Source organism: Brassica rapa, chromosome A03, assembly GCF_000309985.2.
Source record: "Brassica rapa cultivar Chiifu-401-42 chromosome A03, CAAS_Brap_v3.01, whole genome shotgun sequence".
Taxonomy (NCBI): domain Eukaryota; kingdom Viridiplantae; phylum Streptophyta; class Magnoliopsida; order Brassicales; family Brassicaceae; genus Brassica; species Brassica rapa.
The window spans coordinates 2,775,109-2,793,240 of NC_024797.2; the positions used below are offsets into that span (position 1 = coordinate 2,775,109).

Consider the following 18,132-nt stretch of genomic DNA (forward strand, 5'->3'; position numbering starts at 1 on the left):
CAAAAAGTTTATGTCACATACAAAAACCATCAATAAAAAATATAATTCTCCATCTACAACCAGAAAAAAGAAAAACTATAAACATATAAATTTAAATTAAGAAAAACTAACATTGGAAAAATAAAAAATTAATGTAAAAGAAAAAAACCGACAAATAATATTATAAATAAAATAAATTTATAAGACACAATCCGCGCGAAGCGCGGAAAAAATCTCTAGTCCCACTATATAAAAGGTACTAATTTAGAGCTCAATTAGAGGTGCCACATAGGATGAAATATTCTCATCCAATCATAGGATTAAATTTTTTAAAAGCACTATTACTAAAAAAATATGTATGAACTTTACAATAAATAATACATATATGAACTCGAAAATCTATAGTGGTAAAAATCCCTATTTATTTTACTAATTCAAGTCAATACTATTAAGTTAGGAACATGTTCAGTTAATAAAGTTTGTGTCCAACTTAAAGAAATCTAATTATATTTAGAAACTACATTTATATTCTATATATTTTGTAACCCCTGCAAATATATATTTTTAAATTAGTCTAAAATATGCCAAAATTTTTAACTCTTATCTAATGCATAAAAATATAAAGATGACTAATGCATAAAAATATAAAGATGATGTTGTGAGATAAGAATGTACACACAAAATTTCAAATAAAAGAATTGACAAATTATATAATTTTTTTTAAAATATTTTATATATAACTTAATAATATAAATCATAATCAAAATACTATTCGTATCACATTTTTTATTAACCAAAAAAACTCGTGCTTTCGAAGCGCGGATCAAAATGTAGACTAATATAGCTCCTAATATTTATTTAAAAATTAAATTTCTCAAAAAAAAATAGATTAAAGACACCAATCAAGTATGTTTAAAAAAATATAGTGGTTTGTTCTTGCACCAGAATCTTGGTTATGCAATTCAAAACCTATTATGTTGTTTTGTTACTTTTCTCCTTAAAACAGAGACAAAGAGTAATGAACAAAGACAAATTATGAACTCTTATTATCGGATTGTTTGTTTCTTTTTATTTTCTCTCGCTTCAATTTGATGACTGTAACTAATTATTTCAATTCACACAAGACTTTCAAATTTTAAACGTATCACATTAAATATAAAAATCTTCAACAGATTATAATATCTAAATGTTCTTCTCGATAGACAATAATATCAGAAAGGCAAGTAGCACATCTCCTGCCACAATCACCGGCTGCACTGAAAGTTCAAAAAAATCTTTTGTCTCATCAATACAAATCAACAAAATATACGAATAAATTCAGTAACATTGCATATTTGATACAAACCGGTTAACAACCTCAGCTCCACATAACATTCACATCATCTTCCACTAAGAAATTTGCAACGAGAAGAAAGGCGGAGACAACTATTACGTGTAAGTTACCCGATCATTGGATTTCCACATTTCAAGATCTCTCTCTTTCGCTGACTCATTTTCTAATTCTTTCTTTCGTCAAAGGGTCATTTTCCTCAACACGATGGTCAAATCAAACCACAATGATCCTCAACCTGCTGGAGGTAATTCAAAATTACGACTTTACTGTGCGTTTATAGACTTCTCGAACACATACGAACCCAATCACCCCTCTCTGGAATCCAAGAAATCATTTGTCCAAAATCCGGACAGAACATCTTAACTATTAAGTGCAAAATCAAGCGTAGAGATCGTTTGATTTGGTATGTTATACTACGAAAGTAACACAACAAAACCTTAGTATTAAATTCTCGATCAATTTATCTGATTTTTTAGTTCATAAGTTTTTTTCAAGGGGCCCTTTTTCAATGTAATTCATAAAATTTCCAATTAGTTTATTAATAGAAGACCTAAACACACTTTTAAAAGATTATTTCCAAATTCAAAACACCATAATGCTAAACAATATCTCAATTACGAAGAACTTTTACCTATTTTTAATTTTCAACACGTTAATTTAATTTCTATTACTACAGAAAACCACTATACACAACCAAAAACATCAACTCCTCTCTACTTTTACATCTCTATCGATTGACTTCCAACTTCATTCGAATAAACAAATGAACAATCAATCTTAAAAAACTCAATGTCATATATTCTTTCTTATAATTACTTTACATCTATTTTAACAACAACCAAAAACAGCCACAACTATGGTCATACAAATTTTAACTTCACCCAATATCCGCGCGTAGCGCGGACACGATCCTAGTATATACAATACTAAAAGCTGAATATAATCAACAGAGAAGCTATCCACGTAGGACTAAATAATCGACCAATAGAAAGTTTGCTTTTTGCCACATCAGCACAGATCTTGGATATTGTTGGGCTTCTCTTTATATTTTTGATCTGTTTTGTTTGATGTGTCTAGCCCACGAAACCTAATCTGAGAAGCTGAGAAACCAAACGATGAATCCCTTCGCTTCCATGTTGTTCTTTGTCTCTATTTCTATAGACGACAGCTGAAACCGATCTCCGCCAAAGTAAAATCAGTGTCTCTCTTAAGCTATGAAGATTTTGGGTTGTGGTTTGCCCATCTTGAAGGAATCAAACAAACAGTTAAGATTTTTATTTTTAACTTTCGATTCCTTATTCTGTCATCATGATCTAAGAATTGATCCGTATTTCCTACAATGTTACCGTAGGCTGCCACGACGATGCTTGACAACTCATCCTCCTAATGTCGTCTCCGCTTGCTTTCTCCGGCAACTACTACTCACTGATTCAACAGCCGGTGTATCAGCGAGTTCGCCAATCTTTGTCTCATTGATCTTGGATGTGGTCCTCTCAGAGATTTTTAACCCCAAATCGACCTCAAACGTTGACAGACATCCATGGCGAGCACCAAATTCCAGCCAATCATATCTACGTTTCCTTGGATCTTCTATGTTTCATCTATATGTTAGTATCACTACTTCCTCTCTATTCCTTTGTTTAACGGCAGCTACATAACTTGAGTTTTATTTTTATTCAAAGTGAAAACTCCAGAACAATGGATTTACGTGGTTTAGGTTTTCAATGCGTCTTTTGATTTTGTATCTGTTTTTTTTTTTGTAATTAATTTGTGATGCTCAAAGCTCAGATCCAGATGGGCTATTTGTGCATAAAGAGATGAGGATTGAAGAACTACTTAATGTGAGTCATGAAGGAACTGATTTTTCTATGTAACCACCCAATCATCACTCATTTACTACTCTCTTCGTTAGTTTTGGTGTTTGATCAACAACTCAGTTGCATTCTTTTCATTATGTATTAAGTACAAGGTGGCATGCTCTATACCAGGGTTTCAATCTCAATCAAGTTTCATTCGCCACTGAAGGACTGAAAGATGCTCAACAACCTGTATGTATCTCTCTCTCTCACCACTGTACAACATATCGAATCTAACCAAGTAATAAGAATGTCTATTAAAATCTACATATAACACCACTGAAAAGTAATGATGCAAACTGTAAATATGGATGTACGTTTTTAGTTATTTTTCCACATGTTGGTGTTTATCTCTTCATTTGAATTTTTTTCACTGGTATTTTTGTTTCCGTTTATACTAACTCTGATGGTACATAAATTTGAAAGATCAGAATATGGATTTGATGGGCGTGAGTTCTAAAATACAAGAAAAACTTGGTAGTAGCAATGATTTTCCTGATGACCTTCATGATGATTATTGCATGGTAGGTGGATTTTTGTTGGCATAATTTCCTGATTGGATAACATAACTCTTACATGTTGGTTTATTAAACTTTCAAAGGTGCTTTTGGTGTATTTTAGAGCCTGAGGCTCTTGAAGCTGACATGGGAAACGAGTCCAAAGTGGATGGAGTGCCTTTTTCTCTCCAACGCGATAATCAAACTGATTACGATGAAGACCTTATCTTGCCCCAGAACCAATAGGGCAGACTGGAGCTCAACCTGCTCGAGTTCATGTTATAGTGTTTAGACCCTTTTCCTTTTATCGAACTTAAAATGCTTTAAAGCATGATTTAGCTCTTTATGGATGCCTAAAGGTAGATTTAAATTTGTGATTAACAGGCTGAGGATGAGCTTGGATTACCGGCAGTACAAAGCTACTCACTGGGGAATAGATCTTACGCTCTCTTTGTGGGGTAGAGCTGCTAAGATCTTCTTTTTTTGACAAAAGCTGGTAAGATCTTTACACCATTGTAATGATTTTGTGGATAAAGTTCTGGCAATATATCTATGGAATGGGAACCTTTTGGTGCATTTTACTTACCTGATTCTTTTAAAAGAAATTTTGGTTTTTTTTGACCAAAATTGGTTTACACATGTCGAGTTTGGTAGAAGTTCAATGCTGCTGCAACTGTTGCTTTGGACGATGAATCTGTTATATGCTGGAAAGTCCTATTATATCAATCCCCTTCTCTATATATCTGTTTATAAAAGAAATGTGGTTTGACCGTTTTGAGTTATCGAATTTATTTTTGTTTCAAAAAGTTATTGAATATATTAAAGAGAATATTTAGACAATACTAAAAAGGTGAAATATATTTCTGAACATGATATATCTAATTCTAAACATAATGAATTTAGGGTGAAGATATTAATTTAGTAAAAGCTAATCTCTGCCAGTTTGATTTTTCTTTTCAAAATTGGCATGATTAAATATGAAAATATATTAATTTATATTATTTTCTGATAAAGTCTAAATGATAATTAATCTTATATCATATCTAAAAATAAATTGATCATATTAATAAATTTTCAATCTATCTAATTTTATAACATCAGTTTTTTATAAAAAAATAAAAAATTAATAAAAACTAATAATAGTTCACCATATACAAAAGGTTTAAAAATACGTAAAGAAAATTCATAAATGCAAACAAAAATTAAGTTTTATTTCGCGCCACACAAAAACAAAAAAAAATAGAAAATAAAAAAATGAATTTTATAAAATAAAAAATTGGCTTATCAAATTAAAACTGAAGGAAATGATAAATAATCAAATCAAGAATACTCAACTATTAGGGGCTTATTTACTAAATTTTAATTGAGCTTTTCGAAACCGAAGATCCTAGAGAAAGAGATTACTTGAAAACCATTCTCCATAGGATCTACGGGAAGTTTATGGTTCACAGACCTTTTATTAGGAAAGGGATTAACAATATCTTCTATAGGTTTGTTTACGAGACGGAGAGACACCGTGGGATTGGTGAGCTTCTGGAGATTATGGGGAGTATTATAAACGTTTTCGCCTTGCCGATGAAGGAGGAGCATAAGCTGTTTTTGATCAGGGCGTTGATACTGTTGCATAAGCCTAAACCTATTGGTGTGTACCATCAGCAGTTGGCTTACTGTGTTGTTCAGTTTGTGGAGAAGGATTACCGGCTTGCGGATACGGTGATTAGAGGGTTGTTGAAGTTTTGGCCGGTGACGAATTGTACAAAGGAGGTTTTGTTTCTTGGTGAGCTTGAAGAGGTTCTTGAGGCTATGCAGCCCGTTAAGTTTCAGAGGTGTATGGTTCCTTTGTTTTAACGGGTTGCGCGGTGTCTTAATAGCTCTCATTTTCAGGTTAGTACTTTGCATATTGAGGCGAAGATCTTGGCAAAACCTTTAGAGTCTGGAACCTTTGTTATTCAGCTTCTTAAAGACATGTGTTGTGTGTTGATTGTCTGTTTCTAGGATTTTTTTAATATTTTTATTTACCTTGCTCACATATATAACTCACCATTGCGATGCAGGTTGCAGAGCGGTCTCTGTTCTTGTGGAACAGCGAGCACATTGTGGTTCTAATAGCTCAGAACAGAAGTGTAATACTTCCCATCATATTTGCTTCCCTGGAGAAGAACACAGAGTCTCACTGGAACCAAGCGGTTCATGGTCTAAGCAAGAATATAAAGAGAATGTTCATGGAGATGGACCCTGAGCTCTTTGAAGAATGCCAGCAAGAGTATGAAGAGAAACAAGCGAGATCGAAAGAAGTGGAAGAGCAGCGACAAAGTAGGTGGAGGAGATTAGATGAAGCAGTGGAAGAGCGTGAAAGAGTAGTAGGAGAAGAGGATCATATGATCACTTCTTAGAAAAATACCAAATCACTTTCTCTTGATCTATCTAATCATATAACAATGATTTAATATATTTTTTTACTTATTATAACTTTGGCTGTCTATAACGGTAAGTACATTTTTGTAGTGCTAATTCTTATTACCTAATAAAATATGAATTTATGTTTACCATATATATGCATAAACAGTTAATTACATTATTGATGAAATTAAGATATCTAACCTATACTAAAAGGCAAATATAAAGGGATTCTAGCATGTCCATGTTGACATATATATTTGGCCAATCAAAACATTTAATTAATACACGTTGGATCTACTAAACTAAACTATTGATTTCGTATGGGCTTCAATGTGCTTCCTCTGGGCTTCGTCGGTTAACACTGGGCTTTGCTATCCTATCGATACAATCTATCGGTTCAATTAAAAAAAAAACAACCCAAGACGGTGAACACAAGGATCTAGGCCTCTAACTCTTCGTCTTCACCGTTTGTTCTCCATCGTTTCAGTTCTCTCGATCCACATCTCCACAATCAATGACTTGGACCATCTCTATGATACTCTTTTACTGAAGTTTGAAACGTGGAACATGAATCTGTGACCAACAGAGAAAAATGAATTTTTTTTTATGAAATTTACAAAGTCTTAAACGAAAATTGTTCAAATCAATATAATTCAGTATAATATATATTAACATGCAAAATTATATAAAAAATACAATCTTAAGATACACAATATTTTATATTATTAATAATTATTTTATTTCATTGTATATTTACACATAAGACTATACTAAAATAAAATTTCAAATATGTATCAGCTTACAACTATTTTTTCTTATTAAGATTATGGATTGGAATAATATTTTTGGCTGACTTATTTAGTTTTTTCTTTTAAATTTGAAAATATAATTGATAACTCATATTTTTTCTTTACTATTTTTTCTTTTACATTGCTTTTTTTGACCACATCACTTGGTTAATAGCAAACCAATTCAGAAATATTTCAAATTTCGAATTCAGTTCACATCTATTATTCTGGATTGAAGAACTGGTTTTATTTGATTTGATTAGAATTAGTTTGTAATTTTTCTTAATTTACCATGTGATTTGAAAATATGATATTAGATGATCACTTTGCATTGTGTAAAACTAAGTTCTTTAACTCATTTGATCAAAATATTATCATTATAAAATATATGTAGACAACACTAAATGATCAAGCAAATATATGTAGACAACACTAAATGTTAATTAACTTGGATTGCATGTTCTTATTTTCGTTTTTTTCCTTATTTAAAGATCTAGATTTGGTTAACTTTTCCAGCAACTCTAATGGAAGCAAAGAAGCAGTCAACACAGCTCAACCACCCACAACAACCGCCACAACAATTAGCAGTCAACACAGCTCCACCAGCCACATCAATAAGCACTCAAGAAACCTCAGCCTCAGGAGTAACTAATATATTATACAAGCTAAGCAAAGCCGAGCTCAGAAGCTACCAATTGACACGCATTGAGAAACCGGAAGAAGACATCGACCCAGATTACTTGCATTATCTGAGAGCAATAGGTGCATACGACTCAGTTCAACCACAGTCGGCACGAGGAAAGGGTCGTGGTCGTAAGGGTCGACGCTAAAACATCTACCTAATATTCCTAATGCTGTGATATTTGTATTACCATTGCTTCACTAATGTTTTATTTGCTTCAGTATGCTATATTTGCTTGGTATGTTATAATTTGATCTTCTATGTTTGATTTGCTTCAGCACAATATTTTTCTTTTTCCTATGTATGAGATTTGTGCGTGCTTCTAATAAAAAAATTAATTTTAATTGTATATTTTCTAAAAAACTACAAATTATGCAATTAAACATTACAAATCAAACAATTGTTGCAGCAAATCAACCAACAAATGTTTCATTATCCAATATGCTACATATAAAAAAAGTATCTATGAAACTTTACATCCTAGCACAAGAAAAAACTACATTATAGTATTCAATGACATATGTTTTAATATAGCAATATAAAACGTTATAATACCGCGTTTCATAATATCCAGACTATGTATTAAAAAAATGATATACATATGAGCACAAAAAAAAACTTTAGAAAAAGCAAAGTATTTTAATTTATAATAAATAATAAAGTATGATTACTAAAAGACTAATATAAACATTTTTTTCCATCTCTTCAACTGATACCATTTGACTAATATAAACTTTAACTATGTTTACATATAAAATATAAAACAAAATATGAATTAGTGGTATTCTAAACAGAACATTATAATCTTCAGAAGAAATTGCTCTGATTTTACAAATATTTTATAAAAAAAGTCAAATGATAGTAATGATTTTGATGTTATATTTGATGTTAACACAACAACATCATTAGTATAATTTAAACAAAATCATTAATATAATTTTAAAAATGTGAATTAATGGTATTCCAAACAGAACATTATAATCTTCGGAAGAATTTGCTCTGACTTTACAAATAATTCATAAAAATTACTAATAGTAATACATTTCAAATCAAACACAAAATTGAAATAACCCATTTTTTCTTAAAATAAAGATTACCAATAGTAATAAAATATTTCAAATCAACCACGAAATTAAAATATCTCATTTTCCGCGCGTAGCGCGGTCAAAAACTCTAGTAAGAATAAGGACCATAGAGACTCCATAGTACCCATGGAAAAATCCGAAAAATTGCTAGTACAGAACTTTCCGTCGTACTCCCATAGAAGTACACTGTTGATATTCTTTTTCTTTCTTTAATCAATTTTGCAGTACACAAGTCTCTGTCGTTTTATTTGTACTACACAAAACGTTAATGATTGTAACTGTGTACTACACACTCCTTTCGTAATGTGTGTATATAAAGTTCACATAAGTTTTGAGGAAAACCGAAACCCAATCCTTATTGCTGGGTTAAAGAGAGGAAAATATCTTTGAGGGTGGACCTCGACAGGGTCGACATGAGAACACATGGTAATCAAAGACTGTAATGACGCCACGTCATTGTAACATACATCACTCTTTTCATGTGTTCTCAGGTCACCCCTGCTGAGCTCTTTCTCTGCCGTCTATCTTTACCAATGCTCGGTGGCTTCACTCCATTCACCAAATGGTGAGTTTCTATGTAGTTTCCATCTTTATATTATACAACACCATTTTTTTTGCTAGACATTTGCTTTGAACCAAAAACTATAAATTCAGGATTGATAAACCTGCTGATATTGTAATTTAGATTTCACGTACGGACAAATAATTCTGGAGTGCGTAGTTTCTATCTGCAGTGTGGTAACAAGTTAAATGGGACAAATAAGATGAAACTCACGTTACGCACCTACCTTAACTTCACAAGTCATCAACATACCTTACCAAATCATTCCATCAACAAATCCCCCCACCCAAAAAGAGAAACAAAATGGCACACCAGAATGACCGGTCTGGTTCACTTTCTCTTCCATCCAAACTCTCCGGTTCTGACAACTAAACCTGTTAAAAGACTAAGCCTGCAAGAACAAACACAACACACTAATTAACTCCATTTTTCTTCAAAGGAAAATCTTCGTGAAGCCAATGAACCTATCTATCTAGAATTGTTCACCAATCACCACAGAAACAGCAAATAATATCTCTTGATTCCATCCATATGACAAACCGTTCCAAACTAAACTCTCATATGATCAATATAATTGATTCTTAGCGATGCCTCCGGTTTAAGATACTTCTAGATAGAAAAAGAGCTCACCACTAAAGCTCCTCGTCATCAACCAAAGCCATTACAGGGATTCCTTTAGTAGTAAAACTTGTACATTTCACCTGCAACGCGTCTCCAATCTCAAACTCTGTCTCCTCATCGCCCTGTACTCATTCATATGAATAAATAGCAGTAAGCAAACAATACAATACAAAGTATTAAGTACGTAGGAGAACAAAGTGAAAAAGGATGATGTTCTAAAACATACCTCAAATTTGTACATCCCGCGGATTCCACCACCTAAATCAAGAACCAATCCATGCGTTCGAACCTGGTGGACTTTGGCTGTCATCTCTGTTCCTATCTTCAGTTTCCGAGCACTAACCGAGGCACTCTCTCCAGCCTCGTCCCCTGATTGTTTCTTCTTCCTAGGAGGTTTCTTCAGTGTCTCACCACAGCTGATCACAGTTTCTTCTGGACCAATGGATTTGAATACCTCCTCTTCCTTCTGTGTCACAGTCTGCTTAGAGGCAGTTGATTTGAGTTTCCGGTCTGGCTTCAGAGCCGCAGTGCGTTTAGGTTTAGTGTTCTTGTCCACAGGATAAGACTTCTCTAGCTCATCACACTCCACAGCAGTGCGGATTACAACTGCAGGAACTGCTAATTTAGACTTCTGAGGTGGCTCTACGACACTGGGCAGACTTGCAACCGTCTCTCCAAAACTAGACGTTTCTACAGAGACTGTCTCTTTCACCACAGGGACTTTTTCAGGACCAGATGCTGATTTGGGTTCAGGTTTGGGTAACAGCGCCTTGAGAGATAACTTAATGTTACCGCGGACATCGGTGTCAATGCACATCATAGTGATGTACTTGCCAATATGTAATACATCTGAGACCTTGGAGACCTGGTACGATTGAATAAGACAATAGTAAGTAAAACGGAAAATAAGCGACCACAGTTTATCAATATCACTAGAAAAAGCTTACTGGTTCATAAGATAACTCAGACATGTGTAGGAGGCCTTGTTGACCACCGTTGAACTCAACAAATGCGCCGTACTCTTTTATAGATGTCACTGTGCCTTTGTACACACCACCAACAACTATTTCACGACCAATGATGAAGTCAACCTAAGGACATGCATTGATAAAAATTAAATCTCTGGAACATCCTCTATCAATTATAAAAGCTCAGTTGATTGAAAGATACCTTTTCTTGAGCCTTATCCATCACAGCCTGGTTCTTGGCGACTATAGTTAATGTTCCATCATCAAAATACAATCTTGCACCTGATTAATAGAAACTTATTTATCAGAAGAAAAGCTTCAAATCAAACTACATAAAGTCAAGTGTTAAAAGGGCGAAAGAACCTGTTTCCTCTTCAATCTTTCTCTTGAGAGCGGCCATAGGTCCGATCAAGCTACGAAGTGCATCGTTGGTGTACTTCAAAGTTGCTGCAAGACAGACATAATCTTTTGTTTTGAGGAGAGGAAGTTTTATCAGCTAAGGTTAACCAAAATAAAAGCAAGTGGGAAAGGAAACCTAGCCGAGGGGAATAAGTCCCATCCTGGGCTCGTGGGGAGTTGATTTCTCTCTCCATATGATCAAGAATCTGAAGACGGGCTTCACGAGCATTTTCTAAGGATTCACAGACAATGTCCAATGGTATTCCAGCTGGCTTGATATCCAACTGAATTGCGGTCACACCACTTCGTGTCCCGGCAATCTTGAAATCCATATCTCCAAGATGATCTTCCAAACCCTGAAAAATCAATGCATGTATCTCTATAAAATCTAGTTCACCAATGTAATACAACCAATGCATCCCAAGATAAATGTTAATACTGAAATGCCTCACAGACTAATCACATTATAAACAAGAGGAAACTCACCAATATATCAGTTACTATCCGGTAGTCTTTGATTTCTCCACTTGATGGGTCAACGTCAGTGACAAGACCAACGGAGACACCTGCAACATGAGCTCGTAGAGGAATCCCGGCATCCATTAAAGCCATGCTACCTGAGGCACAACCATTCATTGTGAACTTGTGGCTTTGAAAACAAAACATACAAACTTATTTGGGAGGAAGAGGATATAACTACCTCCACAAACGCTTGCCATAGACGTGGAGCCATCTGAGGCCATCACTTCTGAATTTATGCGAACAGTGTAAGGAAAATCCTCTTCAGGTGGCATGACAGCAAGCAATGCTTTCTCAGCAAGTGTTCCTACAGAAAATGTAAAACACAGTCAAAGAAAAACACTAATATGTCTAAGCCAATTAAACTCTTAAAACATGACGAAAAGATGCACCAACTGTTGCAGATAAAGAAACTCAAAGGTAAGAATATCAGTAAAATTTAATTTGGAAAAAGTTACCAAGGATATTACACACAAATAGAGAAAGACTACAAAGAAATTTACCGTGGCCAACTTCACGCCTGTTAAGGCCTCCTTTTTTCCCGACTTCATTTGTACAAAACGGAGGAAAGGAGTAGTGAAGCATAAATCTCTTTTTCGGGGGGCCAGCAATAGAATCCAAGTTTTGAGCATCTCCTGGGGCTCCAAGTGTAACAGCACAAAGCACCTTTTAACACATATACGCAACATATTTTTAAGAAGGTTTCTCATTAAATGAACTGAAAAGATTTAGATTTGTCTCCCAAACTTCAGTCTTAAAACTTTTTAAGCAACCAACCTGTGTATCTCCACGTGAGAAGAGGGCTGAACCATGAGTTGCGGGTAGGTGATGCGATTCGCAAGAGATGGGCCTAACTTCATCAAGATGTCTCCCGTCGACTCGAAATCCGTCTGATATCATCCTTGAACGAACTACCTGATATTTTAGTTAAATGGACAAATTAGTAAGGCAAGGAGCAAAAGGACAAATCCAAAAGCCTATAACACATTACTTGTGATCTTTTATCCAATCTCGGAAAGTCATAGATCAGTAAGTCTTAATGCATCTCAAAGTGACAAAGAGCACATCCACTATCTAGCTTTTGTAGAATACACAGAAATGATTTTATATTGCAATTCCATAATGAAACATGTTTAATAATATTATTCAAGCACCAAGTTCTATATCAAGAGGATATATCCTAATGCTAATTTACAAAATATTACCTTCTTCCTCACAGTGTCAACAGCCTTTGGAAGGATGCTCAAGCTTTCTTGATCTCCCTCGTCTTCAAATACTTTTATCACATCTTTTCCAATGTCATCTAGAGCTTCTCCACGTTCAAACTGTATATATATATATATAACTATCAAGCCGACTGAAGTTAAAATCTTGAGGCAGAAACAAAGTAGCACGCACCTTTCCCTTTGAAGGGTCCGTAAAAATGGATTCGATACGAGTTGCAGCCAAGTCAGCCACTTTTTCTAAAGTTTTCTCAGAGAGCATGGACAATTTGTACTCTTTCTTTTGTTTCCCAGCTTTAGCTGCCAGTCTTATTTGGGGATCGATGTACTTAACAGCCTGTGTAGACAAAGATATAAGACTCCATATAGTATTACACTGTACTAAAGAATCAAACAAAGTTGTCTAACACACCTCTGGATGAGCTAGCCTCAGAGCAGCTGCTAGATCCTTTTCCGTAATTTCACGGGATTGAACATCGATCATCATAGTCTTATCCCTTGTGCAAGCGTATATCAAACTGAGATCACTTGAGCTAAGCTACACAAAGTTTAACCACAAACAGTTACTACAATTTGTAAATTTGAGGAATATACAAAGATATACAACTCTTTTTGTACCTCATCCATAGTTGGATTAACAACAATTTGCCCATCGATCCTTCCTAATCTGATGACTCCAATAGGCCCTCCCCATGGAACATCCGATAGCATAAGCGCAGCCGATGCCGCATTAGCTGCCAGTATATCAGGATCCTGCTTCCCATCTAATGACAGAACACTTGCCATTATCTGCAAGTGACAAGATTTAAAAATGAAGATACCCAAAAAAAAAAAATCCATCTCCTAAGGAATTGAGAAAACTCCATACCTGAACTTCATGGTAAAACCCTGAAGGAAACAACGGTCTGATAGGCCTATCAATGAGCCGGCCACATAAAAGCTCCCTCTCCTTTGGTGCACCTTCTCTCCGCATATACGTGTTCGGAATCAAGCCTTGAGCGTATAGCTTCTCTTGATAGTCAACCTGACATTATATAAACAAAGTGTATATAAAATACATATCTACACCATTTTCTTCATTCCTCACACTAAGATTCCTTTAAAGGATCACTTTTTTTTTTGCTTTTAAAAAAGTGTTTTTACTACTCTGTCGGAAACTCAAGCAATGTAAATAGTCTCTTCCAACGAACTACTAGACACTCATTTACAATTAGACCAACACTCCTATAGAGGATCATAACATATGCATACAACCATAATCTTAGGAAACGAAAAGATTTGCAACAACATACAGTGAGAGGCAAGAAGTCTCCAGGAGATTTGGACTTGGCACAAGTAACGGTGGAGAGGACTTTGGTCTCGTCCATGCCGAGCACCACCGAACCGTTGGCGAAGCGTGCGATTTTCCCCGTCTCGAGAGTGATCACTCCGGATCCGACTTCGAATTCCTCCTTGAAAGATTCCAGTATTTTGGTTCCCGCCGGCGCCGGCGTGTATGGACTAGACGGCGCCAAGCCCAGGCGGCCGGAGCAGATGGTGCGGAAACCTAAGGCACGCCATGCGAGTAGATTGGGCAGAGGAGTAGACCTAGCTCGGCTCACGATCAGTGACATTTACAGAGATGCGGAGAGAAGAGGGAGAGAGAACGGAAATGGCTTAAAGCGAAGGTTTTAACTCACCGGTGAGCCGACAGCAAAATACAAAAAGGGTTTTAGCGATTCCGGTACGGTACGGTTCGGCTACAGTCGAATTCTCTTTAACATTTAACCGGAATATTTGCGTGTGTTACGTATTTGTTAGCGAAAGTAATTTTTTTCTTTTTGTTCTTTAAATAACGAAAGTGAATTTAGTAATCCAAGTAAGAATCGTTCTTAAACTTGGGGAATACAGTTTTAAACTTTTTTTTATGCAAGTTTAAATTGAAATTCATCTTTTGGTAAGGAAAAAACTCAGTTTTCAGCTTAAACAAAAGTGTAATTCCAAAAGAAAAATCATTGGACCCGCCAATACTAGTTTTTTTTGTTTGTTCATTACATGAAATAGTGGCGAGTATTATTTTTTGTATTGTTGACAGAAATGGTCAGACAACAGTAGGCTCAATTGAGCTGTGACTGGAGATTGGAGGCTACTGCATCAATGAACTCTTCTGTGTTCAAGTACACATCCCTACTCACCCTGCATTACAAAGTTATTAAAACCATCAATACCAAACATAGAACTTGGTCATAAAACCAGCTTAAGCGGAAAAGTTGCTGCTAGTGAGAAAAAGGATAGGTTACTTACTTGGGACCATGGACCAGAAGGGCAAGATCCTTGGTCATTTTCCCTGTCTCGACAGTGTTTACACACGATGACTCGAGCTTCTTGACAAAATCCATCAACTTCTCGTTCTTATCGAGTTTTGCCCTTTTATAAGCAAAAAGAATGGTGATCAACAGAAAGATGATTACATGCGCCACGAGACAGCTGTAAGTGGAATAGGTAAAGAAACAAAGGATGATAAAGTCGTGCGTGAAAGAAGCTAAACCTGTGTTCTAAGCCGCGTGTCCATGCAAATATGGAGGCGATGCTGTTAGTACTGGTCTCTTCTCCCTTTTGGTGCAGTCGGAAATGTCGAGTTACGGTTCCATGAGCCGCCTCTGACTCGAGTGTTTTCCCATCAGAGGATAACTGAACAAAACATCATATCATATGTAAAAGACTTTATTTTGCAATAGGAAACTGAATCTTGGCTTAAGGGTTACGACACAAACCAAAACGGAGGTCATGAGGCCTAATGAGCCAAACCCTACATTTGAAAAGAAAAAAAACAAGTGTTGAGCATGTTGTTGACTTTTCAACACACAGATAAAATTGAAGTATGTAGTTTTGAATCTATACCTTGGGCAAGAAGATCGCTTTGAACATCACCGTCGTAATTTTTGCAAGCCCAGACATATCCACCTTCGCTCTTTACTGCATAAGCCACCATGTCATCGATTAACCGATGTTCATACCTGGAATAACAAATGACAAATACATATTACCTTCACCGTATATGAAAATAAAGAGGCATACAACAAGTTTTAAGTAGATAAGAGCAAATATATATCAACCATATTGAGTGCTCCTCAAACTTTTGCTTCCAATTCGCCTCGTAGACTTCTTGAAATATGTCCTTGAACCTGTATTGTTTCACCACAATTTAGACCAGCTCTTAGAACTTGAAAATCACCACGAAACTATATAACAAACCTGCCATCATATTTCTTGAGAATTGTGTTCTTGGTGCTCAAGTATAGTGGCCATTTCTTTGCAAGTGCCATTGCCATAGATGACTCAGCAAAAGCTCGAATTGACTGGAAATCACAAAACACAGCATGGTTGTTACAATTTAAAATACTCTCACAGCCACAACGAAAAAGAGTAAAACCATTAAAAAAAGAGACATACCTCATCTACGTTGTACATAGACAGAGCAACACCTGGCCCTTTGAAATCATATACGTCTAGTTCCTCAGCGGCGGTCCCATCTTCTGGGACTATTTAGAAAATGAAATATATGAACTCATTATCTGCATTATGTGATGGAAGATTGTTTAATGGATCTAGTTATTATGACCTTACCAAAAACCATTTTCAACTTTCCTGGCCCTTTAATAACTGTATCAGTGGCACGATACTGGTCGCCAAAGGCATGCCTACCAATGCATATTGGTTTTCTCCAACCTGTAAAGACAAAACATTTGAGTCCTCATGTGGTATCTCAAATACATATCCTAACACAAATTCATAGTAATGCAAAATAACTTACCAGGAACAAGCCGAGGGATATTGCCACACATGATAGGTTCACGGAAAACAGTTCCTAGAAAACATTGAACGTGTGTTAACAAACTGAAAATTGGAATCCCCAAAGAACTTGCTAACTGGATGAAAAAATGTTGCAGAGCAATTTACTGTCCCCCAGTAATACAGAGGACATACCATCTAAAATGTTTCTGATTGTCCCATTAGGACTCCTCCACATTGACTTCAGTCCAAACTCCTTCACTCTTCCCTCATCTGCAAAAAAAAAAAAAAAAAGAAAGTATCATCAGGAATATACGAAAATGCTTCCTTCAAAGAGAATAAGACAGCATATGTGTTGCAAATGATAGGGACATCACAGACCAGGAGTTATAGTGGCACATTTGATAGCAACGTTGTACCTGCACGCAGACAAGGTTTAAGCGCTGAATCAGGCCATAAATAGGTAATAGTTTTGTTGATAAAGGAGTCTACTAAGGCAAAAATGAGAAGCCAAAACTAGCAATTTCAGACGTTTCCTAATACTTTGAGAATCTAAACGAAAGAAGATGCAAAGAAACATCAGCACTTACTTAAGAGCAGCTTCAGCACTTTCAACCGTAACTCTGTCATCAGTAGCATCACGATTCAGAATCCCCAAGTCGAAGTACTTAATGTCCAAATCTAGATAAGGCAAAATAAGCTGCAACAACATAAGAAAACAACACGTGAGCTCTTTAAGAAAACGTAATCAAAAGGCGCAGACTTGGTCACAACTGATGAAGACTTCATCCTTACTTTATCCTTTATCATACTCCATATCACCCTCGTCATTTCATCACCTAATTGTCACAATAAATAAATAAAACTTAGACCTCACAAATTTATCATGAACACAATTCTAACCAATTATTCTATATAACACTTGAATTCAATAGACCTCAAGCTTATGTTCGTAATAGAACTTCAAGTAATCACACAATAATCAACCGTTAAATCAACTGTAAGTTTCGAGTTTAGAGAATCTCACCGTCCATTTCAACGATTGGGTTCTGAACCTGAATCCTATCAGAACCTCCAGAAGAGGCAAAACATCGAACAGATAAAGCGCGATGAAAACGAACGGGAAAGGCCACGCGATTCCTCGACGCAGCGCCCGAGAACACACCGGAGCTGAGAAATTGCGGAGACTTCCATGAAGACGATAAAGCAGCAGAGGAGGAGGAAGAAGTAGCCGAAGATAACATCGTGACGCCGGCACGGTACATGAAACCGCCGCGTGTGAGGTTGTTGAGCATCCGAGACTCTGCGCTACGCTTTCTGTTTCTCAACTTCGATCACTGAACACGAAGCTTCGGCAAGTTTTATTGCAAAAAGCCGTGAAGCGTGCGAAGATGATAAAGGAATAGAGGAGAGAACCGAATAGATAATTTCAGTGGGCCCAAATATAAA

At 35.8% G+C, this 18,132-nt stretch overlaps 3 protein-coding genes, 1 non-coding gene and 1 pseudogene across 7 annotated transcripts; 3 read left to right on the forward strand and 2 right to left on the reverse strand.

The window, feature by feature from the left end:
- Positions 1–76: 76 nt before the first annotated feature.
- LOC117132805 lies at positions 77–6,211 on the forward strand. 4 transcript variants are annotated; one of them, XR_004456398.1, is made up of 7 exons: positions 77–2,923; positions 3,101–3,182; positions 3,276–3,360; positions 3,600–3,692; positions 3,790–3,943; positions 4,050–4,161; positions 5,156–6,211. XR_004456398.1 is itself a non-coding variant. In XM_033287981.1 (6 exons), the coding sequence occupies exons 1-6, from the start codon at positions 2,527–2,529 to the stop codon at positions 4,052–4,054; spliced, it is 816 nt and encodes a 271-aa protein (XP_033143872.1). In that variant the 5' UTR covers positions 77–2,526; the 3' UTR covers positions 4,055–6,209. The 4 variants fall into 4 exon arrangements, 3 of the variants coding, with proteins under 3 accessions (XP_033143872.1, XP_033143873.1, XP_033143871.1); XM_033287981.1 differs by having other exon boundaries at positions 4,050–6,209; XM_033287982.1 differs by having other exon boundaries at positions 77–2,576; positions 2,664–2,923; positions 3,790–6,209.
- Positions 4,304–6,211, forward strand: LOC103842776 (annotated as a pseudogene).
- A 2,801-nt stretch (positions 6,212–9,012) lies between these two features.
- MIR398 (microRNA MIR398) lies at positions 9,013–9,136 on the forward strand. Its single transcript, NR_128651.1, has one exon. It is a non-coding gene; the product is annotated as a microRNA MIR398 (primary transcript).
- Positions 9,137–9,260: 124 nt separating this feature from the next.
- Positions 9,261–14,755, reverse strand: LOC103856086 (polyribonucleotide nucleotidyltransferase 2, mitochondrial). The gene is made up of 17 exons (XM_009133168.3): positions 14,205–14,755; positions 13,781–13,936; positions 13,531–13,701; positions 13,325–13,450; positions 13,088–13,249; positions 12,895–13,014; positions 12,467–12,604; positions 12,193–12,355; positions 11,871–11,996; positions 11,657–11,787; positions 11,307–11,526; positions 11,135–11,218; positions 10,974–11,053; positions 10,751–10,894; positions 10,030–10,668; positions 9,813–9,925; positions 9,261–9,573 (listed from the first exon to the last, which is right to left on the reverse strand). Exons 1-16 carry the CDS (start codon positions 14,523–14,525, stop codon positions 9,815–9,817), a joined length of 2,892 nt encoding a protein of 963 aa, XP_009131416.1. The 5' UTR covers positions 14,526–14,755; the 3' UTR covers positions 9,261–9,573; positions 9,813–9,814.
- A 70-nt stretch (positions 14,756–14,825) lies between these two features.
- Positions 14,826–18,083, reverse strand: LOC103856088 (isocitrate dehydrogenase [NADP], chloroplastic/mitochondrial). The gene is made up of 15 exons (XM_009133170.3): positions 17,711–18,083; positions 17,479–17,522; positions 17,274–17,383; positions 17,065–17,102; positions 16,879–16,956; positions 16,706–16,759; positions 16,519–16,620; positions 16,345–16,433; positions 16,147–16,250; positions 16,008–16,076; positions 15,793–15,908; positions 15,666–15,700; positions 15,440–15,582; positions 15,196–15,318; positions 14,826–15,087 (listed from the first exon to the last, which is right to left on the reverse strand). The coding sequence occupies exons 1-15, from the start codon at positions 17,976–17,978 to the stop codon at positions 15,009–15,011; spliced, it is 1,452 nt and encodes a 483-aa protein (XP_009131418.2). The 5' UTR covers positions 17,979–18,083; the 3' UTR covers positions 14,826–15,008.
- Positions 18,084–18,132: the final 49 nt, after the last annotated feature.

What these genes read in the sequence shown, in the direction of transcription:
- LOC117132805 (XM_033287980.1), top strand. Translation starts at nt 2,527, where the DNA reads ATGAAGATTTTGGGTTGTGGTTTGCCCATCTTGAAGGAATCAAACAAA. An exon ending in GAAGGAACTGATTTTTCTAT is followed by an intron (nt 3,183 to 3,275) that starts GTAACCACCCAA and finishes TTATGTATTAAG; the next exon opens with TACAAGGTGGCATGCTCTAT. An exon ending in TGAAAGATGCTCAACAACCT is followed by an intron (nt 3,361 to 3,599) that starts GTATGTATCTCT and finishes TTGAAAGATCAG; the next exon opens with AATATGGATTTGATGGGCGT.
- LOC103856086 (XM_009133168.3), bottom strand. Translation starts at nt 14,525, where the DNA reads ATGTCACTGATCGTGAGCCGAGCTAGGTCTACTCCTCTGCCCAATCTA. An exon ending in CGGACCCTTCAAAGGGAAAG is followed by an intron (nt 13,015 to 13,087) that starts GTGCGTGCTACT and finishes ATATATATACAG; the next exon opens with TTTGAACGTGGAGAAGCTCT. An exon ending in TCTCACGTGGAGATACACAG is followed by an intron (nt 12,356 to 12,466) that starts GTTGGTTGCTTA and finishes ATGTGTTAAAAG; the next exon opens with GTGCTTTGTGCTGTTACACT.
- LOC103856088 (XM_009133170.3), bottom strand. Translation starts at nt 17,978, where the DNA reads ATGCTCAACAACCTCACACGCGGCGGTTTCATGTACCGTGCCGGCGTC. An exon ending in AAAGTTGAAAATGGTTTTTG is followed by an intron (nt 16,434 to 16,518) that starts GTAAGGTCATAA and finishes TTTTCTAAATAG; the next exon opens with TCCCAGAAGATGGGACCGCC. An exon ending in CTCAAGAAATATGATGGCAG is followed by an intron (nt 16,077 to 16,146) that starts GTTTGTTATATA and finishes GAAACAATACAG; the next exon opens with GTTCAAGGACATATTTCAAG.